Source organism: Natator depressus, chromosome 4, assembly GCF_965152275.1.
Source record: "Natator depressus isolate rNatDep1 chromosome 4, rNatDep2.hap1, whole genome shotgun sequence".
NCBI classification, from domain to species: Eukaryota; Metazoa; Chordata; order Testudines; family Cheloniidae; genus Natator; species Natator depressus.
In genome coordinates this window covers 127,497,490-127,524,182 of record NC_134237.1, presented here as the reverse complement: position 1 = coordinate 127,524,182, position 26,693 = coordinate 127,497,490, and the positions used below count along the sequence as shown (strand labels likewise).

At 49.6% G+C, this 26,693-nt stretch overlaps 1 protein-coding gene across 2 annotated transcripts in view; it reads right to left on the bottom strand.

The window, feature by feature from the left end:
• SMYD1 (SET and MYND domain containing 1) overlaps nt 1–26,693 on the bottom strand; it is a 58,107-nt gene extending 31,414 nt beyond the window's left edge. For both annotated transcript variants that reach the window (XM_074951893.1, XM_074951894.1), the window contains exons 1-2: nt 26,463–26,693; nt 2,337–2,513 (exon numbers count right to left, since the gene is read on the bottom strand). In XM_074951893.1, the coding sequence (XP_074807994.1) occupies nt 2,337–2,513; nt 26,463–26,599 (314 nt within the window). In that variant the 5' untranslated portion in view covers nt 26,600–26,693. The remainder of the gene's footprint in view (nt 1–2,336; nt 2,514–26,462) is intronic.

Sequence of the window (26,693 nt, the reverse complement as noted above, 5' to 3'; positions counted from 1 at the left end):
CACCAACCGGTCGATTGCGATCGACTGGTCAATCCTCGAGACTCCCAGTAGATCGCAATCTCCAGTGGTGCAGCGGGGCTGCCTGCTGCCGCTAAGGCAAGTTCCCTGCCTGCTCTGGCCCCGCACCCCCACAGCCCCAGGGGGCAGGGGTCTCCGCACACTGTCCTGCCTGCAAGCACAGCCCCTGCAGAGAGGGGCAGTGCGCAGAGCCACATGCCCCCTGCCTGCCCGCCCGCCCACCCAGGGACCGCAGGGGTGCGTTGGCCCCTTCCGGGAGCAGCATAGGGCCAAGGCAGGCAGGGAGCCTGCCTTAGCCTTGCTGCACCACCGCCCGGGAGCCGCCCGAGGTAAGTGCCGCCTGGCAGGAGGCCGCACCCCAACCCCCAGCCCTGAGCCCCCTCTCAGAGCCAGCACCCCGAATCCCCTCCTGCACCCCAACACTCTGCCGCAGCCCAGAGCCCCCTCCTGCACCCCAACTCCCTGCCCCAGGCTCTGCCCAGAGCCTCCTCCCACACCGCAAACCCCTCGGCCCCAGCCCAGAGCTCACACCCCCTCCAGAACCCCAACCCTCTGCCCCAGCCCAGTGAAAGTGAGTGAGGGTGGGGGAGAGTGAGAGATGGGGGTGGGGGGTGGAGTGAGCGGGGTGGGGCTTTGGGGAAGGGGCAGGGTCTCAGGGAAGGGGGCAGGGTAGATGCTGGGTTGCCCTTAAATTCAAAAAGTGATCTTGGGCGTAAGAAGGTTGGAGACCACTGCTCTAAAGGGCAGTGGTGCACACACTCACCAATTCACAGCCATATTTTATATACTACATTACGCTATTTCCCCTAGTCTTTGAAACGTTCTTGTGGCTTCCCGTCACCCAGGACTTTCACAAATAAATCACTGACCTTGGGATTTGGCCTCCAGGATTCAGACAGGAATCAAAATCAGTGTGTCCAGTTGGACACAAGTGAAATTTCTGCTTGGATCTCTCTCCACATTTCCTCACCTGACCAAACCATTCAGGCTGGGTTTGGCTTGGTAGGCTCTGCTAAGAGTGATGCTTTGGGAGCAGATGCAGCCTATCCTGCTGACCAATCTTGTCTCATTGTTTCCTTGCGCTCTCCAGTTGGTCTGCCTATATCTCCCTGTTGTTCCTTGCCTCATACTTCGATTGTAAGCTCTTAGGGGTGGGGTCCTGGTCTGTGACTAAGGATGCTAGGAACCACAGTGGTACAAATAATAGCAAGACACAGAAAGGTAGGGACTTGGTAGGCAGAGGATGGAGTGACACCCTGTAAGTCTGTTTTAACCTTTTGTGGGCTTGGCACCAAACATATTTGTGGGCCCCCATGGAGTGGGAAGGGGCTCAGTCCCTTTAGTGAGGCAGGGGCTGGGAGCAAGCACTGTGGGGCAGAAGGAGGGGTCTGTCCCCAGAATGAGGCAGGGGCTGGGGACATGCATAGCAGGGCGGCGGGAGGGTGGGGGTGGGAGAGACAGGATCCCCCCAGAGTGGCGCAGAGCCAGTACCTACTTCTCTCCACCAGAGCCGGGTTCTTGGGAGCCAATTCTCTCTCTCCAACTGAGCTGCAGCTCCTCCAAGCAGCAGCAGCTGCTCTTCCTGCCCTCCTGGCGGGGAGGCTGATTGTGGTTACTCCTGTAACCGAACTTTTAGTGTCCAGTCAGCTCTGCTGACTGGACGCTACCAGGTCTGCTTTTTGACTGGACTTTCCAGTCGAAACCCGGACACCTGGCAACAGGGGCGCTGGAACAGGGGCGTCAGGGGTCACCTTTAAAAGTGGGAAGCAATGCCCTCCCACTTTTTCCCTACCTTAAGGGCAAACGACAGGTAGGGAGGGGTGGAGAGGAGCGAGCGGCAAGTAGGGCCTCAGGGAAGAGGCAGAATGGGAGTGGGAAGAGATGGAGCAAAGGCAGGGCCTTGGGAAGAGGCTGAATGGGGATGAGGCCTTGGAGCGAAGCGCAGGCACGGCCTTGGGGGGAAGGGTGGAGCCAGTGGGGGGGCAGGGTCACAGTCCAGGCACCGGTGGCCCCCCCCCCGCGCACACACTTCTAGGGAGCTTCCAGCACTCCTGCCTGGCAAACATATGAGTGTGGGCCCAGCACGATGGAGCCATTGTTGCCATTGTAAACCCGGTACTGGTTTTGGCCTAGGGCTATGATCCTTGGGCTCTTCCTAGCTCTTTGTCACCAGCTCTTTGTGGAGGCATCACTCCTGCCTAGATCTGATTTAGGCTCTATCTTGATTTCCAAACCATAGAAGGGAAGGCCCCTCTCAAGCCTACATTCTTCAGGCCTACTCAAGAACCAGACCAAAATCAGCACTCTCGCCCTCTCACCTGATGTTTTCATTGGGCGCTTTCCCATGCGCCTTGATGGCAGAGCACTCATGTTTGTGGTTCAGCCAGGCATCCTTCTGGCAGGTTCGATCACAGTAGTGGGCAAACTTACACTGACCACAGCGGTGGAGCTTCTCCTGCCTTTTAAAGCAGGTGTGGCAGACCAGGTGAGTAAGGCTAAAAAGACAAAAGGAGATGGCAGTCAGCACCCAGGAAAAGTCCATCGGTTCCCAATCCAAACTTCCCAGCTTGTCCCTGGCTCCATGGAGATGTTCCCTGGGAGGATAGCCTAAGTCCCAACTGTGACGTTGCAGTCCATATGTTTTATGGAAATATGCTTATGAGTGTGAATATGATGTAACTGGAATATGCTTTATGCAAAAGGTTTCAGAGTAACAGCCGTGTTAGTCTGTATTCGCAAAAAGAAAAGGAGTACTTGTGGCACCTTAGAGACTAACCAATTTATTTGAGCATGAGCTTTCGTGAGCTACAGCTCACTTCATCGGATGCATCCGATGAAGTGAGCTGTAGCTCACGAAAGCTCATGCTCAGATAAATTGGTTAGTCTCTAAGGTGCCACAAGTACTCCTTTTTTTTATGCAAAAGGGCTCTTTTAAGGTATAATTACAAAGCTTATAACCTACTGAATATATTCATCCTATTTGTATGAATGTATCATTCTTGTATCTGAAACTAGGAATATGAAGTATAACTCTGAGGTCCTATTGTAATTATGCAAAGGGTGGACCATTAATGGTGGTTTAGAATCTTGATGGCTCCCATTGACTAGGACAATTGGTTGTAAATAGTTTATTTACCTGCAAGCCTTCCTGAGTATGTGTGGGCCAGCCCATGGGTAATGAAGAATGAGGTTTTACAGTGACATGTGACTATGTCACATGACACTGGAATCCATCTTAAATCTGGTACTTTTCCATTTAGAAGGAGGGGTGGGGACCGAGAGAGACAAAAGATTCCCGCCTTGTGCCAAAGCTATTAAAGGGGGTGGAGCAGGACAAAGAATCCCAGTCATTAGAAAACCCCTGTTTACCACCTAAGATGTCTGCTGGAACTAACAAGTACTGTACCCGGGGAAAGGATTGGGCCCAAACTAGGAAGGAGTCTAGTCTGTGAAAAAAGCTTATTGGAACATCTCTGAGGGTGAGATATTACCTGAAATCAGTTTCTTAATGTATTAGGCTTAGACTTGCATGTTTTGTTTTATTTTGCTTGGTGACTTACTTTGTTCTGTCTGTTATTACTTGAAACCACTTAAATCCTACTTTTTATACTTAATAAAATCACTTTTGTTTATTAATATACCCAGAGTAATATATATATATATATATATATATATAACATACAGTATATAATACCTGAGGAAGCAAAAAACTGTGCATCTCTCTCTATCAGTGTTATAGAGGGCGGACAATTTATGAGTCTACCCTGTATAAGCTTTATACGGAGTAAAACAGATTTAGTTGGGTTTTGGATCCCACTGGGAGCTGGGTGTCTGGGTGCTGGAAGTAGGTAACATGAGGAGCTGATTTTAGTTAAAGTCTGCAGCTTTGGGAGCATGGTCCAGACCCTGAGTCTGTGCTGCAGCAGGTTTGCGTGTCTGGCTCAACAAGGCAGGGCTCTGGAGTCCCAAGCTGGCAGGGAAAATGGGCTCAGAGTAATTTCAGCACATCAGGTGACAGTCCCAAGGGGGTCTCTGTGACCGAACCCATCACACCAGCCCCATGAGGTCATCACACCCAATAAACTGAATAATGCTGAGCAATATATTCCACATGCCTATCGGGAAGGAAGGATAAACATTTCAAGCAAAGTGCAGTTAATATCAATGTCTTTGCCAAGTTCTGTTGCCTCTTTCCTGGGCTATAAGTATGAGAGAGCTTTTTGTTTAAAAGAGAGAACAAATGGATGCATTCCCCAGTCCTCCAATCTTCCTGTCTTCAGCATATGCACTCCTGGTTCGTATCATCATTGCTAAAGGGACACTGTTTTCCTGGTAGGCCCTTGTTAAAACATTAGCTGCCTGTCCACTGAGAATTTCCCTCTAAAAATTCATTTAGTGAGTCTTTAGAGGGGTAGCCATGTTAGTCTGTATCAGCAAAAACAACGAGGAGTCCTTGTGGCACTTTAGAGATTAACAAATTTATTTGGGCATAAGCTTTCATGGACTATAGCCGAAGTGGGTTATAGTCCATGAAAGCTTATGTCCAAATATATTTGTTAGTCTCTAAGGTGCCACAAGGACTCTTCATTGTTTTAGTGAGTCTGTCACTCAGCAGAACCAGAAAAAAACTGCCACAGTCAGTGCAGAGGACCTGATCCTGACCTCTTTACACTGGTGTAACTCAAGAGTAACTCCTCTGAATTCAACAAATTATACTGAGCTCAAACCTGCGTGAGAACGCAGCTGCCAAGCTCTCTGTGGCTCCATGGGGGGCATTTCTCACAGGCAAGAGAGAAGCACAAATTTTCACCCCCTCTCGCCCCCATGCAATGGCAGGGGTGGGACAGGCAGGCCTAAATCCCTCAGTGCACTGGGAACAAAGAGGAGTGGGAGGCAGGAGGTGAGAACTCCCCCCCTCACTCTCTCCAACTCTCCCTGGAAGCAGGTAAAGACACTCACACACTCACCAATGTTCCCAAATTTTTTTCCCCTGTGTGTCGAATGAAAAGCTGCCAACCTGAGGTTTAAAACCTAGGAGTGCTGCCCCAGCCAGTCCCCACCCCCCACTTATTCCCTCTCCTTCCTCCCTCCCCACTGATTCACCCTCCCTCAGCCATGAATTCATGAAAGTGATTACTATGATTCTACACGTCTCCCATAAGGGGCTGCTGCTAGCAAATCTATTTTGACAGACAGGCGTGCTTGCTCTGTCCACTGGGACATTTCTGCCACCTTCACACACCCCAGCGATACGTATCATGGGGCTCCCTGGCTCCCTCTACACAAGATAGTACCCAAAGGCCCCAGCCAGAGCTGTTCTGTCTCCCACAATAGTTGGGAGGGTCCTGATTTTGGGCACCCCGTTGGGGATACCAGTTTCTATCTCCCATTTTAATTGAGAGGTACGGTTGCCACCTCCAGTGCCTAATTTCTAATGAAAGAGGTACCCGGGCTCAAGCAGTTTTTTTACTTTCATAACTGACACGGGAAGCGCAGAGGAGCCAGGACTATGAGCTGCCAAGCCTAGAGGTGTCAGGGCTCAGCCCTGGCAAGCCCCGGCACAAATTAAGAACTGGTCACCTCTGAGGTACAAAAAAGGGGGACATCTGGGATGATCCTGGGACCATAAAACGGGACAGTGTTTACTGAGCATCCTTACAGATTTCTGAGGAAAGCTACCGCCAAAAAGGGGACAATACTGGGAAAAACCTGCATAGGTGGCAACTCTACTGGATGGGCTGAGACAGAGAACTTGCCTAGGGCATAAGCCGTCCGTAACCCACCCGCCACCATAGACACATGGCAACAGCACTGGATAGCAATAAATCACCTGGAGATATTTGTAACCAGATGGCTAGCGTTGATATGCGCCACTGCCTTCTAATGGATGGCTACAGCTCTGCTTCACCGGTTAGGTATGTAAGCTGTCTCACAGAAATCAAAGGGGCCACTCATATGCTTAAAGTTAGCTCATGTACCTTGCTGAATTGGGGCCTGTCCGAGTAAAGTGCACACTCTTAGGACAATCCATGGGAACGGTACAGCTTGTTACCATATGACTGACTACCATTGTTTACAAAGCATTTACCATGTTCTCTCTGCAATTAATCCTTGTCACAATTGTAGCTCCCTCCATCTACCTGGCTAATGTTTACCGCGTCATTTTCCTTTCCTCTAAGAGCATGTCTAACTCCTGGAAAAACAGGTTTGTGACTGTTAGGGTGCATTGCAGACATGATCCTTTGCATAAAGAAATATTAGGAGCCTGAGAGTTTCCAGCACATAGGTCGGATTGGGAAACAAGGAAAATGTCCTAGAAACCTTACCGACTGTTCCACCTGAAACACAGCATATAACTTATGGTGTAGGAATAAGAAAAACAAATGCACTTTTTTAATCCAGTTCACCCTCGGTCTGGCAGGAACTGAAAACATGAAAGCACTAATTAAAAAAAAAAGTCTGTAATGTGAAGTGGGTATGGCACCAAATGGGTAAAACAGTAATGGCCTCTCTGCCATGATGCTGACAATAGGTAGAAATAGACATTGACCACAAGCTTAGGGACAGCTGGAGGAAGGATCCAGTGGTTCAGGTCCTAGCCTGGGACTTTAGAGTCATGGGTTCAGTTCTCTGTCCTGCGTGACCCTGGGTGAATCATCTAGGGTACATCTACGCTGCAGCCAGGTGCGTGATGGGCAATTACCTGCACTAGCTTCCATCTCGCTAGCTTGCTAAAAATAGCAGCGAGCATGCTGCAGCGTGAGCTGCACAAGCGAGCACATGCCTGGAGGAAGAGGAGGAGGGGGAGGGTCAGCAGCTCACACCGCTGTGTCCTCACTACTACTTTCAGTGAGCTACTAGATTAAAGAAGTGTGGGTACCTGTATCCAAGCTGCTATTCACTGCCCTGGCTGCAGTGTAGATGTACCCTAAGAAGAGGTCTACACGGTAATCAGAGCACGCATGAACCGACCTGAGCTTGTTTTGATCTAGCTGCCAAACGACAATAGCAGGGAAGCTGCGGGTGTAGTGCCCTGCATCAAAGGGGTGCTGTGAGGACAAATAAAGATATTAAAGGTTGTGAGGCGCTCTCATTCTCCCACCCAGACAAAGAGGACTTTATGATGAAAAGTCACTTACACCAAAAATCACACCACATCAGGTTGCTCCCAGTCCCAAGAGACTGGTTACTTACCCTAGATCAATTGGTACTCCAGATTTTACACCAAAGATCTTACACTAGCAGCCAATTCTACAGTAAACTAACTAAAGGTCTATTAGCTAAGGAAGTGAGAGTTATTGAGAGGTTATATTCACAGGTGAGTCATGGTTTGTCATTTCAAATGGTGGCAGTGATGTAATAAACTGCCAGTTTCCCAAATGTCTTTCAGGGTACCCCGATTATCTGTGGGGATCTCCAGTTTGCATCTAGTACATTTCTCTGTAAGAGTCTGAACAGTTCCAGAGATCCTGCTTTGAATCCATACTCACAGAAAACAAGCTGACAGTGTCAGTACCCACATGGGCTTTTCCTTTGAGGACAGAGAGTGAGGAACTCATTTAGAGTCTTTGACCTCCGATCAGGGCCGGTGCAACCATTAGGTGAACTAGGCGGTCGCCTAGGGCGCCAAATGGTTGGGGGCGGCCAAAAGCGCGCTCTGGGGAGGCGGTGGAGCAGAGGTGAGCTGGGGCAGGGGGGCGCAGGGAGGGCCACCTGCAGCAAGTAACAGGGGTGGGGTGGGGTGGCGCACAGGAGAACCGCTCCCTGCCCCAGCTCACCTCTGCTCTGCCTCCTCCCCTGCGCACACTGCCCCGCTCTGCTTCTCTCCCTCCCAGGCTTGCGCGCCAAACAGCTGATCGGCGCCGCAAGCCTGGGAGACGGGAGAAGCGACGGCATGCTCGGGGAGGAGGTGGAGCAGAGGTGAGCTGTGGCGGGGAGCTGCCGCACACGGCTCCCCGGGCCAAGGGGAGGGAGGGAGAGAGAGAGCGGGCAGCAGGGAGTTGCCACACGGCTCCCCGGGCCGAGGGGAGGGAGGGAGGGAGACAGGGAGGGGGCGGCGGGGAGCTGCTGCAGGGGGGGTGCCTCAGGGCAAGGGGGGGCAGGGAGCTGCCGCAGGGCTGGGGGGTGGCGGGTGCAAGGTCGAAGTTTCACCTAGGGCACAAAAGATCCTTGCACCGGCCCTGCCTCCGATCATTACACACAATGACCTCTTGCTTTGAAATTAGCACTTTTCTGTTAAATTTCATCATTTGTATTCCACAAGGCCTCTTCCTGTTTGATGGGTTATTTCGTTATGGGATATGCACAATGTAAACGTTTGCTATTATAGTATAACAGGATACAGATAAGTGAAAACAATGCAACTAACATCCCATTAGTTTTCAAGAAGTTTAAACACCAAATGCACTCTTCTACATTTAACAATTACTTTGATCTATACTAACACACAAGTGAATTAACCCAGGGCTTCGGCATGAGCTGGCACCTGGTCCTCCAGCATCACAAGTACTACTCAGGGTAAGGATATGCAGGATCAGGTCCTATATATGTAATGATTGAAATGTTGCCTCACACTGACTTGACTGTGCTCCCAGTGAAATCACTGGAAGTTTGTCCATTGGTTCCATGGCAGCAAAATCAGGCACTAAAAAGGAGCTAACTTTGCTTTCTCCTGAATAAAACCATATATACACATAGGAATCTGTTTACCTATCACTGAAGTGGGATCCAATGTGTCAGCTGTCTAGCAGTATACAAGCAACATTAAACCATAGCTGAGGCCAGGAAATAAAGAAGAATTCTGAAAAACTGCAAAATTACTGACCGCAGGTAGGATTTTAGGTGACAGACTGTAATATTAGCCAAATGCAGCCAGGCGACTAGCATTAATAACCATGATAGGATGTTAGTAATGAATCAAGTGCACTTTGGCAAATTGAAAGGTTAGCAATTTAGAACTTGACACTGATGTCTTCATATGCTCATCACCAGCCTACTATTAAACCTAAAAGGTAACGAATAACCTCTCTAGCTTATGTGCCACACATTTCAAGAGGATTTTATACCCTTGTGTTTGCTCTTTAGAACACCTTCCTCTTTCATGCAGACTGGCTGGCGATGGCAGGTTTCTCAGAAGAACCAGCTGTCCCCAGAAAGTTCACTTGAAATGCAAGGGACATTTATATCCAGAGGACACAACAGGTGCAGCCAGCTGGCTCTGTAGTTTACTACTCTGTAGTTTACACTTCAAAGGGTGAGATTTAGACTTTCCTCTCCAAGTGCATAAAGGCTTCATTTGTGTCTCTCATAAAACACATGGGAAGTGCCAGTAGCACACTATCCTTTCTTTGATTGTGCCCAATGTCAGATACTTCAGAGGGAGGCAGAAGTCCACCCATAATGCACCTAACTCTACAACTTTCATCCATATAGCTGCCTTTCCTGGTCACTTGTTTGTTTGGAAAAAAGGGGAAGCCATTTCTCTCCTCTGCCGTAAGCCCCAGAACCTTCAGGATCCTTCAACCCCAGTCTCTGATACAGTTATACCATGAATGAACTGGAAACTTAGGCTGTCTATGTGCACAGGCTAGCCTGCCCGTGCTAGCTTGAACCTGGTTAGCACTGGTAACAAAGGCAATGAATATAGCACAGCCTAGGCTAGCAAACTGAGTACGTACTGACGGGCCATGTCGAGCTTGTACTGCTCACACTGAAGCTCACACTGAGCCTTCTTCAATGCTGTTGTTACCTGCACCAGCTGAGTTCAAACTAGTTCAGGTAGGCTAGCCTGTGCACAGCTTTTGCTTAGACAGTGGTCAGTGGGTGTAAATAAGTCTAAGAGTGTCTTATTGAGTACAAGAGAATCCAAATAAGCGTAACAAGGTCTAACCTACCAGCCAAAGGCCTCAAGCAATGCATTATTGTGCTAGGTAGGCACAGTGATGCACCTAGAAGGGAGAATCCTTGCTCCACATAGCTCACAATCTAAATAGACAAGACAGGCAAAGGAAGCATTATTTATTAGTGCTGCCATGAGTGCAGGGGACTGGACTAGATGACCTCTCCAGGTCCCTTCCAGTCCTATGATTATCACCCACCTTTTGCAAATGGGAAACCGAGGCTGAGAGAAACTATGCATGGGAGGTTTCAGAGTAGCAGCCGTGTTAGTCTGTGTTCGCAAAAAGAAAAGGAGTACTTGTGGCACCTTAGAGACTAACCAATTTATCCGATGAAGTGAGCTGTAGCTCACGAAAGCTTATGCTCAAATAAATTGGTTAGTCTCTAAAGTGCCATATGCATGGGAGGTCTGTGCCAGAGCTGAGACTTCAACCCAGAGCTTCAGAGGCCTTGTCCAGTGCCTTACCCACACAGCCATCCTTCCTCGCTACTTAAAAGGGAAAGGCCAGCCCAGCTCTAATTCGTCTAGCATTGCTACCTGCGCTGCTAACGACATATGCCTTGCTCCCTTCACCCAAGGTTTTGCAACACAAACAGAGCTTTATTAAGCGACAATTACAAACAAGATTATAGACAGAGTGTAAAGTCCCATGTTAAACAGTGGCTTGTAGGATGACAATGATCAGGCATGCTGGAATGCTAACAATAGGCAGGCTGGCCAGCAGGTTCCATGCTAATAGCAGGAGCAGTGGCCTGCTCTCTTGAGTCAAACGGCAGAATGGGTGCTGGTCAGAAATGCAAGACTGTGTTCTGTCAGCTGTCAAGTCATGGGGGCAGAAAGGTGCAGCAGAGATTACGCTCCTTGTAAGGCAGCAAAGAGCCACAGGACTGATAAAAACACACAAGTGTACTGTACTGGGAAGCAACGAGAGAGATAATGCCTGGGAATGGAGGGTTCCTCCCCACTGTCGTTAAGGGGAGCCATCTTGCTGCACACATGTAGACAGCAGCTGAAAAGGGTTTGTAAACAGTGTACCCGTCAAAGCAAAGGAAGGTTTTCTGGAGGATGTGCTGCAGCAGAACCGCTGACCTATGGCTGTTGGGGGTCTCCCCCTCCCCCCCATGAGAGCAGGAAGAAAGAGGAAGTTACTCACCTTGTGCAGTAACGATGGTTCTTCAAGATGTGTCCCCCTATGGGTGCTCCACTTTAGGTATCTGTGTGCCCCTGCACCTCTAATCGGAGACTTTCGGTAGCAGTGTCCCATTGAGCCCGCGCATGTGCTCTCCCTCCCTCGTGGTTTGCCTTGAGTCTATTTAGCACTGCACGGATGAACCCCCCTCACTTCCTTCTCTACCACAGAGCCCTATAGAGAACTCCGAAGTAGAGGGGAGGAGGGTGGGTTGTGGAGCACCGATAGGGACACACATCTCGAAGAACCATTGTTACTGCACAAGGTGAGTAACTTCCTCTTCTTCTTCGAGTAGTGTCCCTATGGGTACTCCACTTTAGGTGACTCCAGAGCAGTACCCTCCACTGAAGGCTGGGACTTCGGAGTGGAGTCTTTTACTACAGAGAGTACTGTGGAATCGAAGATGGTGTCAGCGGCCAAATCTGCAGTGATCGCATAATGTTCTGTGAAAGTATGGACAGAGGCCCCAATCCTTGCTCTATAGATTGGGGAGATAGGGGTATCCCTATGGAATGTGACTGAGGTAGGAACTGATCTCATGGAGTGCATATGGACGGAAGCAAGCTGTGCCCTTGCTAAGTGATTAATGCAACTAGAGACCCGTTTGGATAGTCTTTGAGGAGATATCAAGAGCTTTTGGATCTTTCTGTGGACGAAAGGAAGAGTTTAGGGGATTTCCTGAAGTCCTTAGTCCTGTCCAAGTAGAATGCTAATGTCCTTCTAATATCTATTATATGCACAATTGTCTCCCAGTTGTCACAATGTGGTTTTGGGGGAAAACAGGGAGATGGATCTGTTGATTCATATGGAAAGTGCAAAAAAGTAGGGAGGAACGTGGGATATGGCCTTAGAGTTGTTATTTTTTATTTTATTTATTTATTTATTTTAAAGACAAAGGCCGTGAATGATGGGTGTGCCATCAGGGCCGCTATTTCTCCTATGAGCCTAGCTGAGGTGATGGGCAATTAGAAGTGCTGTCGTCATGGACAGGTGTAAGAGAGAACAAGTTGCCCTGGACTCAAAGGGAGGTCTAGTCCAAGCCTGAGAACTAGATTAAAGTCCCAGGCTGGAGCGGGTGGTGTCACATGGGGAAAAAGAGTCCCAATGCCCTTAAAGAGTCTACGCATTAGTGGTTGAGCAAACTCCAAGTGGGAAGCCATGTTTGCCATGAGATGTACCTTAAGGGAGCTGAGTGAGAGTTTAAAATGTAATGCAAAATCAGAGGGAGGAAAGATGAGGTTGGGTCTGTCCGTTGGGAATGGTACAAACTTGGGAGTCGTTCCCATTTTGTAGATAGGTATGTGGAAGGGTCAACTTGTGGTTGTGTTGCAACATGTGTTTCAGCTTGTCAGAGCATTCTGCCTCTAAGCCTTGGAACAAAGAAAGATCCACGCCTGGAGACAGAGGACCCATGGGTTGGGGTGAAGGGTCAGCCCATTGTTTTGAGAGAGCGGGTGAGGAATGGGCTGACGTCAGAGGAACAGGAGGGCATATTGCCATCTGCATCAGGTAAGGGAGGCAGACTTGTCATAGTCAAGAGGGGCAATCACAATAACTCTTGCTTTGTTTCGTTGAATTTTCAACAGAATCTTGGATAGGGTAGGAAACTGGGAAAAGACATACAAGGGGGCCCTGTCCGCTGAGAAAATGAGGGCAACTGCCAGTGAATGTTTCCCCAAAGGGTGGCTATATCTTGAAGCACCTGTGAATTCCGTATACTCTCATTGTCGTGAGAAAATTCCAGCTGAGACTGTTTGTTATACCGTTCTGTATCCCTTGAGGACAGACAGCTGAGATGAGCACATTGTGATGGGTGCATCAATTCCAAAGTTTGAATGCTGTCTTGCAGAGGGAGGGAGATCTGGCAGCTCCTTGGCAGTTTATACAAAACATACAGGTCACATTAAGTCCATCATAACCTTTGTGTGTTGTTTTTGATGAAAGGCAGAGTTTGTGCACAGGCACTCCTGACAGCCCCTAGCCCCAAAAGAGTGATATGGAAGGTCATTTCTGTGGAAGGCCATTTGTCCTGAACCTTGTTGTTGTGTATGTGAGCTCCCCAGCATATTAGGGAGACGTGTCTCCGGGTGGTGAATGTGAGTAGTGAGAGGAGCACTCTCGCTTGTACTGCATCAGGTTGGTGCTGATAAAGTCCAGTCACTGTACCGGGGTTAGTATGCCACTACAATAAAGTGAACCTTGGAGACTACCCTGTGTGGACCAGTCTGTACCTATAATGATCCCGCCTCAAAGGTAAGCAGTAGGAAATCTCCTGTACGATGGTTGTATTGAGATATGGAAATAGGCACCCTGTAAGTTCAGGGCTAGAAATCAATCTCTTTGCTCTAGAGCTGGTCCTAACTGCTGTGAAGTAAGGTAAGGTGACTTTTGAGTGGCGTGACAGGTGTATAGATGGCAGCTGATGCTGTAAGATATCATTGTTCAGGCCCCCGGCCAGCTCATCAAAGTGCTTATAAGAGGCAGTTTGAGAGGTCATGGACTGGGGTGCAGACTGTTCTCACTTTTGAGCCCTGGGCCTCTTACACTGTGGCTCATAACAGCACAGAGATGGTGAGTATTGAGAAGATTGTGATCTGTGGTGTGGTTGAGAGGCATATCTTCTCTTCTGTTCCACAGTGTAGATTCCTAAGGAATGTAGTGCAGTCTGAGAATCCTTCAGGATGTGGAGAGAAAAATCTGTCTTCTCCGCAAAGAGTTTGACCCTTCAAATTGGAAGTCTGTAGCTCTTTGGGCAATCTAGAGAGGTAGAGCAAACAAAAAAAAATACCACAACCCACGTCAGTACCACTGTCATGGAGACTTGGCGGGCAGCTGTAACAGCTACATCCAGTGGTGTCTCTAGGACCGGTCTGGCTATTAACTGACCTTCTCTAAGAATGGTCTGAATCTGTTCTTTTTGTGTTTCCAGTAATGTTTCAGAAACATCCTGGGTTTCCCAAGATTAACAAAATTGTTTTGGCCATGACAGTTTGGTAATTTATGACTCTAAAGAGTAAAGTTGTTGATGAATATGCCATCCTGTGAAGCCTGATCATATGGAGTTGACTTGGCATTATGTTGCTTGCTTCATGCATTAACCACATCCACTATGATGGAGTTGGGTTGCGGATTTTGAAAACAAAGTCTGCCTCTTTGGGTAGAGATGTAGGGTTGTTTTTGTTTACACTCTGTTACTGGTTGGTGCGATAGAGGCTGGATCTGCCAGATGATTTTGGTAGGATCTAGAATTAGCTCATTAATTGGGAGGACAGTTCTAGATGAGAAGGTAGTGTGCAGAATTTCCACCAACTTGTGATGTGTATCTGCCACCTCCTGCAAGGGAATCTGCAGCTCATCTGCCACCCTCTTGGTAAGATCCAGAAAGTTCTTAAATCTTCACCTAGTGATGAGGGGTGGGCAGCACAGTCTCATCTGGGAGAGATGAGGAGAAGTGTGCTGAAGAGGAAGCTACCTCTTCAGGTGTGGTTTTTTTGTTTCTGTTTGTTTGTTTGTTTGTTTTTCCCCTTCCCCCTTCTTTTCTGTTCTCTAAAAGCTTTCTCCTGCCCTGGCTCAGGTGCCAGGCTGTAGCAAACCATCTGGTGGACTCTCCCTGAGAGACACCGGAGACACACACCATGTGTGTGTATATACCCGAAGAGTTACAATATGGCCTTGGGAGGGAGAGGCAGGAAGGCAGGCACAGGCAGTTGGCGTGATGGAATTGGGGATGACCCTTGTAGTGTGGTGGTGGGCCACCTTGAGGGGCCAGGGAATGATATTCTCTTGGCCAGCGTCAGATTGGTCAGTGGGTAACGGTGCCGCTGACTGGGGTACTGGCAGTATACAGTCCAGTGCTAAGAGCGATTCTGGGTGCTGGGATGTGCTCGATACCAGGGTCCTGGTACCAAGTAATGGGGATTGTGGTTCTTCCCGAATCATCAAGTCTCCAGGGTACCAGAGCTCATGCAGTACCATGGGTTCATTTGGTACCACAGAGGAGGGTCCATGGTACGTTGTCAGTACCAATATTTGGGCAGAGCACTCCCTAAATGAGAGTTTTGCCCAGTACAAAAAGTTTGTTGGTGCCACTTTTTTAGAGACGGTGTGGTAATTGTCTCTCCCGGGGTACTGAGGCCGTAGGTCTCCAGAGTATCAGAGTACCTGTGTTACCATGGGCTCATCCGGAACCCCAGAGGAGTGTCTGTAGTCGGTATCAATGGTTGGGAAGGTGCAGAACACTTCCTAGGTGGGAGTTTTGTTGCATCTGGTACCAAAGGGTTTCTCTATGCCGCTCTTTTAGAGATGGGTTTCAGAGTAACAGCCATGTTAGTCTGTATTCGCAAAAAGAAAAGGAGTACTTGTGGCACCTTAGAGACTAACCAATTTATCTGAGCATAAGCTTTTGTGAGCTACAGCTCACTTCATCGGATGCATCCTGTGGAAAGCACAGAAGATCTTTTTATACGCACAAACCAGGAAAAAATGGGTGTTTACCACTACAAAAGGTTTTCTCTCCCCCCACCTCACTCTCCCGCTGGTAATAGCTTATCTAAAGTGATCACACTCCTTTCAATGTGTATGATAATCAAGTTGGGCCATTTCCAGCACAAATCCAGGGTTTAACAAGAACGTCTGAGGAGGGGATGAGAGATGGTACGGTAACTGTCCCCTCTCCTTAGGGGACGGTACCAGTACCGTTGCCTCAGAGCATGATGGTGGAAGCCTCTGGTGTCTCAGTGCGAAGCAGAACTGACAGCAGGGCTTCTCTGTGCCACTCTTTTAGAGATGTTATGGTAACTGTGCCCTCTCGGTGCAGTAGTTGCCCAGAATAGAGCTCAGAGCAGCACAGAGCTCACAGAAGCCCCAGTCGGTGCAGAGAGCTGAGCTCAGAGCAGGGCAGAGTTCACGGCAGGAAGCCCCTTCTCAGGTTTCAGCTTCCAGAGCTTGGGTGCCAAACAAGCTCACAGCAGGAGGTTCCTCTGCTGGTATTGTCCTACTGAGATGGCTGCACTGGGGAACACCCCTCTGGCTGGCCAGTTGCTCGGGGGTCGGTGCCTAGATGGCCGCACTGGGGAACACCCCTCTGGCTGGCCAGTTGCTTGGGGGTCGGGGCCGAGATGGCCGCACTGTGGAACAGCCCTCTGGCTGGCCAGTTGCTTGGGGGTCGGGGCCGAGATGGCCGCACTGGGGAACACCCCTCTGGCTGGCCAGTTGCTTGGGGGTCGGGGCCGAGATGGCCACACTGGGGAACACCCCTCTGGCTGGCCAGTTGCTCAGAGGTCGGGGCCGAGATGGCTGCACTGTGGAACAGCCCTCTGGCTGGCCAGTTGCTCCAGGATCAGTGCTGAGATGGCCGCACTGGGGAACACCCCTCTGGCTGGCCAGTTGCTCCAGGATCAGTGCTGAGATGGCCGCACTGGGGAACACCCCTCTGGCTGGCCAGTTGCTCAGAGGTCAGGGCCGAGATGGCCGCACTGTGGAACAGCCCTCTGGCTGGCCAGTTGCTCCAGGATCAGTGCTGAGATGGCCGCACTGGGGAACACCCCTCTGGCTGGCCAGTTGCTCAGAGGTCGAGGCCGAGATGGCTGCACTGGGGAACACCCCTCTGGCTGGCCAGTTGCTCGGGGGTCGGGGCCAAGACGGCCACACTGGGGAACACCCCTCTGGCTGGCCAGTTGCTCAGAGATTGGGGCCGAGATGGCCGCACTGGGGAACAGCCCTCTGGCTGGCCAGTTGCTTGGGGGTTGGGGCCGAGATGGCCGCACTGGGGAACACCCCTCTGGCTGGCCAGTTGCTTGGGGGTCGGGGCCGAGATGGCCGCACTGGGGAACACCCCTCTGGCTGGCCAGTTGCTCAGAGGTCGGGGCCGAGATGGCTGCACTGTGGAACAGCCCTCTGGCTGGCCAGTTGCTCCAGGATCAGTGCTGAGATGGCCGCACTGGGGAACACCCCTCTGGCTGGCCAGTTGCTCAGAGGTCAGGGCCGAGATGGCCGCACTGTGGAACAGCCCTCTGGCTGGCCAGTTGCTCCAGGATCAGTGCTGAGATGGCCACACTGGGGAACACCCCTCTGGCTGGCCAGGTGCTCAGAGGTCGAGGCCGAGATGGCTGCACTGGGGAACACCCCTCTGGCTGGCCAGTTGCTCGGGGGTCGGGGCCAAGATGGCCACACTGGGGAACACCCCTCTGGCTGGCCAGTTGCTCAGAGGTCGGGGCCGAGATGGCCGCACTGGGGAACAGCCCTCTGGCTGGCCAGTTACTCCAGGATCAGTGCCGAGATGGCCGCACTGGGGAACAGCCCTCTGGCTGGCCAGTTGCTCCAGGATCAGTGCCGAGATGGCCGCACTGGGGAACACCCCTCTGGCTGGCCAGTTGCTCGGGGGTCGGGGCTGAGATGGCCGCACTGGGGAACACCCCTCTGGTTGGCCAGTTGCTCCAGGATCAGTGCCGAGATGGCCGCACTGGGGAACACCCCTCTGGCTGGCCAGTTGCTTGGGCGTCGGTGCCGAGATGACCGCACTGGGGAACAGCTCTCTGGCTGACCAGTTGCTCAGAGGAGCCTTTCCAGGGGGAGTCTGCTGGTGGCTTCTTCTTCTTTCTCTCTCTCTCTCTCTCTCTCTCTTCTCGTGTTCACCACTCGACCCCTTTTGAAGTGAAGGCTCCGGGGATGATCTGGGGTCAACACCCACCAGAGTCCCCTGCAGACTGAAGTGTTTTCTCCATAGGGAGGAATTTTTACTTCAGCTCCCAGCTCCTGTGAGGCTGCAGTTTTAGATATGGCAGGTAAAGCACTTCTGTGAGAGTCTCCCAGGCACTGTGAGTGTCTGGCCATTGCAGGGACTGACCCCGGCAGGAGAGGCACCGCTTGGAGCAGAGAGAGCCAGGCAAGCCCCTGGGCAGGGGGTTGTCATCCTTTAGCAGGGAGGAATATGCAGAAGAACATCGACTTTATGTTATTTTATTTTTTTTAACTGAAAAAGAAATAATTATGAGTCTACTAGATGCCTGGGGACGGGGTGGGGTGGGGGGGAAATGCCCCCAGACTGGGAAGGAAAGTGAAGTTCTTTTCCTTTTTCTCTTTTCTTTTTAAACCAAAGGAATAAAATAAAATAAAACAAAACACTAGCCTGAGTACTTTTAGGGAGAACAAAGGTAACAAAACAAAACACTACTTATGCTAATGACACAGATAAGGAAGGGACAACTGCTCCTTTGGTCAGTGCTAAATAGCCTCCAGGCAGACCAGGAGGGAGGGAGGGAGAGCACATTCCCCGGGTTCAACAGGACACTGCTACCAAAAATCTCCAGTTAGTGGTGCAGGGGCACACAGACACCTAAAGTGGAGCACCCACAGGGACACTACTCGAAGAAGTAGTAAAGGTTTTGATCTCACATTAATAGTATCTCTGTGCAGAAGGAAAAGGAGTACTAGTGGCACCTTAGAGACTAGGATTCCAAAGCAAAACTGACATGCAACATGTACAGGGAGCATTTCACTCATTGCTGAAAAGCAGCCACCTCTGGGGAGGAGCACAGCAGCCTTTTAAACAATGCACAACAAAACCAGGTTTTAAAGACAGGAAGTGAAGCAGCAGCCTAGGTCTTGTGGAAAGAGTCCAGGAGAGCTGGCTGTATTTTAAAGAATCCTTATTGAGGTTACAGGGACAAACCATCCCGATGTGTAGAAAGAATAGTAAATATGGCAGACGACCAGCTTGGCTTAACAGTGAAATCCTTGCTGATCTTAAACACAAAAAAGAAGCTTACAAGAAGTGGAAGACTGGACAAATGACCAGGGAAGAGTATAAAAATATTGCTCGGGCATGCAGGACTGAAATCAGGAAGGCCAAACCAAACTTGGAGTTGCAGCTAGCAAGAGATGTTAAGAGTAACAAAAAGGTTTCTTCAGGTATGTTAGCAACAAGAAGAAAGTCAAGGAAAGTGTGGGCCCCTTACTGAATGAGGGAGGCAACCTAGTGACAGAGGATGTGGAGAAAGCTAATGTACTCAATGCTTTTTAAGTCTCTGTCTTCACGAACAAGGTCAGCTCCCAGACTGCTGCACTGGGCAGCACAGCATGGGGAGGAGGTGACCAGCCCTCTGTGGAGAAAGAAGTGGTTCGGGACTATTTAGAAAAGCTGGACGAGCACAAGTCCATGGGGCCGGATGCGCTGCTTCCGAGAGTACTAAAGGAGTTGGCGGCTGTGATAGCAGAGCCATTGGCCATTATCTCTGAAAACTCATGGCGATCGGGAGAGGTTCTGGACAACTGGAAAAAGGCTAATGTAGTGCCCATCTTTAAAAAAGGGAAGGAGGAGGATTCAGGGAACTACAGGCAAGTCAGCCTCACCTCAGTCCCTGGAAAAATCATGGAGCAGGTCCTCAAGGAATCAATTTTGAAGCACTTAGAGGAGAGGAAAGTGATCAGGAACAGTCAGCATGGAATCACCAAGGGCAAGTCATGCCTGACTAACCTAATTGCCTTCTATGATGAGACAGCTGGCTCTGTGGATGAGGGGAAAGCAGGGGACATGTCATTCCTTGACTTTAGCAAAGCTTTTGACACAGTCTCCCACAGTATTCTTGCCAGTAAGTTAAAGTATGGGCTGGATGAATGGACTATAAGGTGGATAGAAAGCTGGCTAGATCGTTGGGCTCAACAGGTAGTGATCAATGGCTCCATGTCTAGTTGGCAGCCGGTATCTAGCGGAGTGCCCCAAGGGTCAGTCCTGGGGCCGGTTTTGTTCAATATCTTCATTAATGATCTGGAGGATGGCGTGGATTGCACCCTCAGCAAGTTTGCAGATGATACTAAACTGTGAGGAGAGGTAGATACGCTGGAGGATAGGGATAGGAAACAGAGGGACCTAGACAAATGAGAGGATTGGGACAAAAGAAATCTGATGAGGTTCAACAAGGACAAGTGCAGAGTCCTGCACTTAGGATGGAAGAATCCCATGCACTGCTACAGACTAGGGACTGAATGGCTCGGCAGCAGTTCTGCAGAAAAGGACCGAGGGCTTACAGTGGACGAGAAGCTGGATATGAGTCAACAGTGTGCCCTTGTTGCTAAGAAGGCCAATGGCATTTTGGGATGTATAAGTGGGGCATTGCCAGCAGATTGAGGGACGTGATCGTTCCCCGCTATTCGACATTGGTGAGGCCTCATCTGGAGTACTGTGTCCAGTTTTGGGCCCCACACTACAAGAAAGATGTGAAAAATTGGAAAACGTTCAGCGGAGGGCAACAAAAATGATTAGGGGACTGGAACACATGACTTATGAGGAGAGGCTGAAGGAACTGGGATTGTTTAGTCTGCGGAAGAGAAGAGTGAGGGGGGATTTGATAGCTGCTTTCAACTACCTGAAAGGGGGTTCCAAAGAGGATGGATCTAGACTGTTCTCAGTGGTAGCAGATGACAGAACAAGGAGTAATGGTCTCAAGTTGCAGTGGGGGAGGTTTAGGTTGGATATTAGGAAAAACTTTTTCACTAGGAGGGTGGTGAAGCACTGGAATGCGTTACCTAGGGAAGTGGTGGAATCTCCTTCCTTCGAAGTTTTTAAGGTCAGGCTTGACAAAGCCCTGGCTGGGAAGATTTAGTTGGGGATTGGTCCTGCTTTGAGCAGGGAGCTGGACTCCTGAGGTCCCTTCCAACCCTGATATTCTATGATTCTATGAAAATGCAAGAGGAATTTTGAACTCTATTATCCTTCACTTATGCAAAGCTAGTCAACTCACTGGGAGCAGTCACATGTATGTAGTTGAGGGCTGAACTTTACCGATATGCTCTAAGGACCCAATGACAGCCACCTGAGCAACAACTACTTTAAGTGAGCCACTTCGACCTCTCATCGGAATTTACACAAATTGCTTAATCCTCTGTGGCTTGGTTCAGCTCCCCTTCTGTAAGATGGGGATAACAACTCTTCCTTTTTCTGCCAGGTCTATTTAGATTGTAAACTCTTTGGAGCAGTGAAGTAGTATCTCTTACTATGCATCTGCCCATTACCTGACAATGGGGCCCTGGGCTCAGCTGGGACCTCTAAGCAGTACTGTAATACAAATAACAAGGGGGTGAACCACTCACCAGCTGGGATTAGGGGAAAATGTCTTTCTTTGGTATAATATAGCACAGTTTGGTGCATCATACAGAGGCAGAAGGGGATCGTCTTTGCTCTAAAATACTTTTAGAAACAGAGTAGACTAGATGGACTGTTGCTCTGTGGATAGAGGTTCGGGAAGGAAAAGGTCTGTTAGGTTAGGAAATCCGTCCCATTGCAAACGTAAAGTCTAGTCCCTTGCTACAGGCTGTATAAGCTATTGCATCCAGATAACATTTTTGAGGGGAGGGGGCAATTTTGGAATTATTTATAGAACTGATTTTTTTAAACTATTATTTCAAAACCTGCAAGGCTTTGAAACAGCTGCCCCCGGAGTCTGACTATAAATATACTGCTGTATAGCTAGAGATTACTATGTTCTGCTTACACTGAAAACAACTTGGGGGGGGTAGGGTCCCAATAATAACTGAAATTTTCCAAGGATCATTTTTCAAAAAATAAAAAAGGAGTTGCTGGGGGGGTGGGGTGTTGGGGGGAAGGGAAGAAAATGGAAAGTTTCTTTTGACAGGACTTTCACTGGCAATTCACACCCCCAGTCATGGGCCTTACCTGGAAGATAAACATGCTGGCAAAACAGGTAGCCTGTTTACACTAGCACATAGCCCCCCACAGTCATTAGCACAGGGGGAGCTGAACTGGTAGCAGCAAGGGTAGGAAATGTTAAGAAAAATAATCTAGTGTAGACACAAGACTTTTATACAAATGCCTTACACCAGAGGTGGGCAAACTATGGTCCACGGGCCACGTCCGGCGCGCGGGACCGTCCTGCCCGGTCCCGGAGCTCCTGGCCCAGGAGGCTGTTTCCCCTCCCCCGCAGCCACGCTGCGCAATGCTCTGGGCGGCAGGGCTGCAGAGCCCGGCCTGACCCAGTGCTCTGGGCGGCGCGGCGTGGCACAGCTTCCTGTCATGGTGCAGCTGCGCTGCCCTCCACTGGTGCTCCACAGACAGCGCAGTAAAGGGGCACGGGGGGGGGGTTGGATAGAGGGCAGGGGAGTTCCGGGGTGGTCGGGGCATGGATAGGGGTCGGGGTGGTCAGAGGGGAGGAAACGGGGGTTGAATGGGGGCAGGGGTTCCAGGGGGCAGTCAGGAAGGAGAGGAGGGGTTGGATGGGGCGGCGGGGGGTGGTCAGGAGACAGGGATGGTTGATGGGGCAGGGGTCCCGGGGGGGGGCCAGTCAGGAAGGAGGGGGGGTTGAATGGGGTGGGGGGGCAGTTGGGAGCAGTTAGGGGCAAAGGGTCCTGGGGAGGTCAGGGAGAAGGGGTTGTTGGATGGGGCAGGGGTCCCAGAAGGGCAGTCAGGAAGGGGGCGGGGGGTTGGATGGGGCGGCAGAGGGCAGTTAGACCGAGAGCGGGGGGGGGGGGAGGATGGGGCAGGGGAACAGCGGGGGTCATCAAGGGGCAAGAAGCGGGGCAGTCAGATAGGGTGCGGGGGCCGGGCCATGCCTGGCTGTTTGGGGAGGCACAGCCTCCCCTAACCGGCCCTCCATACAATTTCAGAAACCGGATGCAGCCCTCAGGCCAAAAAGTTTGCCCGCCCCCGCCTTACACACTGCTTCCACACATAAGCCTGCAAAGCTCCGTATATTGGTCCCGATCCCCAGCTGGCATACACAGACATAGGTTATGGCAATTTACACCATGTGGGGATGTGGCTTGCTGTGTTCAGTAGATAGAACAATGTAGAATAAATGGAGCATTGATAGGATAATACCTACCTTGACAAGGCGCTGTGCAAATCAATGAGGGCTTGTGAAGATCTTTGAGATCCTTAGCTGCAAGAGACCAAGCAGCCTTTTCTTGTCAAAGAAAACAATCTAAGGGCCTGACCTCAGCTGGTGTAAAGTGGAGTAGCTTCGCTGTAGTCAAAGGGGCTCATCATAGAGATACGGATCTGTATGCAAAGAGCCGACTGAAGAAGGTTTAGGCCTTTAACATGAGCATAACTGGCTCCCAAGAACAGTACTCCAAGAACAGTGTATAATCATAACCATCCATTTCTAGAGGAGTCTGCAAGGCAGCTACAATCTTTAAGACTCGTCTCAATGGGCAGTGTCCATTTACTAGGAACATATTTTAAAAAAAACCCTAACTAAATAAAACCATTTTATTTTAAAGATATGATTAGAACATTCTGTTCAAGCTACTGCTGTCTCTGCCTGAGACAAAACATTCTTCCAGAGATATTTTAATTAGCCTGCTGCTTATTTTTTTAAAAAAAGTTCATTATAAGGATCCATCAGACCCAGCCTAGTTCAGCTTTGGCCAGAATGATTAACAGGCATCAAACGACCATGCTTAGGAGCAAATCACTATAAAATCACCTCTTAATCCTATCGTGCTTCCATTTTTCCACTGAGTTCAATAGGCCAGGTACTGCCACCCCAACTCTTAGTGAGTACTACCTGTTCCACAATTAGATCCATTGATTCCAGTGGGACTAATTGCAGAGTAAGTTACTCAATGGGCCTGGCCGAACGCCCACTGAAGTCAGTGGAAAGAGCCCTATTGACTTTGATGGGATCTGGATCAGGGCCAATGTAACGGGGGGCAGAATCTGGCCTAGTCACAGGAGCAGAATTGCGCCCATAGTCTGTCAGTCTAATCTATTTGGGCATTTATATAGCACTACCCACTGTGGTATTTAGGCATAATTCAAGTACAGTTATGTTTGTGTAACCCACACACCGCCTGGGTATGGTGTTCTGTCCCATCTACTGGCACCGAGACCACTTAGAGAGAGATTAATGAGTCTGCTCTACAGCCTTAGCTAAGGGCTATGTAGCTTTTAGCTCATGCAGTAGAGGCTCATGCATTTAGCTTCAGAGGTCCCAGGTTTGCTCTCACCCGCCGACAGCCGGGATCTGTCGGTGTTACATTTGCAGTTACATTTTAAAACAGCAGCTCTTGCAATGACATGTTAAAATGCAAAATAAAACCTAGGGACTAAATCCACAAAGGGATAAGGTATCGCAATGCTCAGTGTTGCAGCATCTAACTTTGAGACGTCTTGCCACCCAGTGGAATCCACAGTCCTGAGTTAGACTCCCAGACTTTCTATACAATGAATGGGGAGAGATAGGTGCCTAAGAATGAAATCCACAACAACCAGCATGCTGAGCAGAGCTAACCAATAGCAGATGCCAAGGAGAGGGTGTGGCCTAAGCCCCGCCTCTCTCAGGGAATTAGCGCCTAAATCCTTTTGTGGATCTGGGCCTCAACCTCTACATTGTCATTGTGCTAGGTTCATAGACATGTTCTCCCACTGATACTGCAAAGGCAGGGAAAGAAGGAGTGAAAAGATGCAAACACGAACAACTCCACACATTTCTTTTCTACTCTTTCCATTCAATACGTAATTTTCATGTCAGGCGACATGGAGCTGCCAAGCAAATTCACTTCAAGTGAGTGATTTAAAATATCCCAGATGACGAGAGTTAAAAAGCACAGTGAAAGGTTAGATGCTACCCGTGACCTCATTCAAAGAAACCATTTGTTCGTGGAAAGCTTTAATAGGAAAGATCACATTCTACCTTTATTTCATGTGCAGAACCCTCACTGAAATGAATGGCAGTTTTGAGCAAAATTCAATGCCAGAATTCATTTTTGTGCTGCACTTGAGGAAAGTTTAGACTCTTCCTAAGTGCAGAATGAAAAACAGCAGCTGAAGGTTAGTTTCATATTTAAGAACTTTGGGCCAAATGCTGCTCTCAGTTACACCAATACAAATGTGGAGTAATTTCACTGATGTCAAATCCAGAGTAACTCTATTATCTCATATTCATGGGGCCAGAGAAAGAGTGAGAATGACTCTGCTGGCCAGTGTTTAGGGCACTCACCTGGGAGAACCAGCTTCCAGTTCCTGCCCTGCTGAGTATTTAAGGATTTCATACAAAGTGGAACAGCTTCACCAGGAGAGACTGAGAAACCCCCAGGCCAGAATGACCTTTAGCCCAAGGCTTACGGCACTCACATAGGAATTGGAGACATGGGTACAAGTCCTTGCAAAGGGGATTTGAACCTAAGCCTCCCACATCTCAACTAGCCCCTGGCCCACTGCATCTGATCTGCTGTGCTCTTAGGAGGCATCTGAAAATGCCCAGGGACCAGACCCCACAGGCCACATAGGCAGGAGAAATGCCTAGTTTGAGGATCCCACTGGGGCTTAAGCACGAGCTAGACACTTGGTGCCAGGAATCAGGAAGCTTTTTGCATGGCCACTGGTGGGAATGTAGGTGCCTAAGGGACTTTAGCAGCAAAAATTGGCACCTACTGTGGGAGGCGGCATCTGAGCAGTGGTTGTGAGGATCTACATTTTGGACTTAGGTGCCTAACATGGCAGTTAGGTGCCTATATCCCTTTGCAGATCTAGCCCTCAATGTCCACATCCACAAGAGAAGTTGATCAAATATTATTCATGTAAAAATAAGAAGCGCACAACAAGTGACATCACTGGAAAATGCATCTTCATCAGGATTCACTTTCAGGTTTCATCAATATTGCAGGAAAGTTACAGAAATCTGATCTCTCCTCTCAAAGATGACTGCACCAGCCCAGGCCATTAATTCATCCACTGACGAGTATAACACCATTTTAAAGCAGGCCAAATGCTGCCAAATTCCATGTATTAGGCTATTTGTTTGGGGGCAATGGGTTTTAAAGGGGCACAGGATGAAAGAATCTCAAGTTATTACAAACTGTCAGTGGCATGAATGTATCTACTGACTTTCAGCATTAGTGCCCTCTCTATGTATATAGTCAAAGGGGTTATATGTGAAAACAAAGCACAATGGCATATTGTACCCGCATCATACAGTATATAGTGGAAGCCTCCTATAACAAAATCAGTTAGAGGCCCATTGTAACTAGAATCGCAGCTTGCACACTGCAATCCACTTGAATAATTTGCTGGGGACCAATCTTGAGAGGCGCTGAGCTCCCTCCACTCCCTCTGCTCTCAGTGGAAGCTAAAGGCACTGAGCACCTTCCAAGATCATGTCCCAGAAGCAGGCACACTGTATTTAAAACAGGCAAGCAGACTGACTATCCCATCATAGCAAGAGGACAGCCGCTGTGAGCTGCATCTCCACAGAATGACTCACAGTGGAGCGCTGCTGACTGCGATTCTCAGCCTTTCTTGATGCTATCCAGACTCTAAGGAAGCCTTCACCGACCGCAGCCAGATCAGGCTTCACAAGAAGCACAGATTGGCTTTTTGCTGTGTAATAACTTCTCTCTTACCTGTCAAAAACTACTGCGGCGTAGGCTGGCTCCGCAAAGATGACATCTCCAGCCCAGAATTCCTTGGCTGCCTTCAACCCCCTGCCTTTGCCTTCCGAAGTGAACACTTCTACCGTCTCCATCTCCCTGGGTGTCATGTCAGGGAAACTGGGCTTGCAACGCAGGTGTCCCACTGTGAGCCAGGTCCCTTGTCACTCCTGCTTTTTCAGCACCTTTGGGTTGCCACAGGAC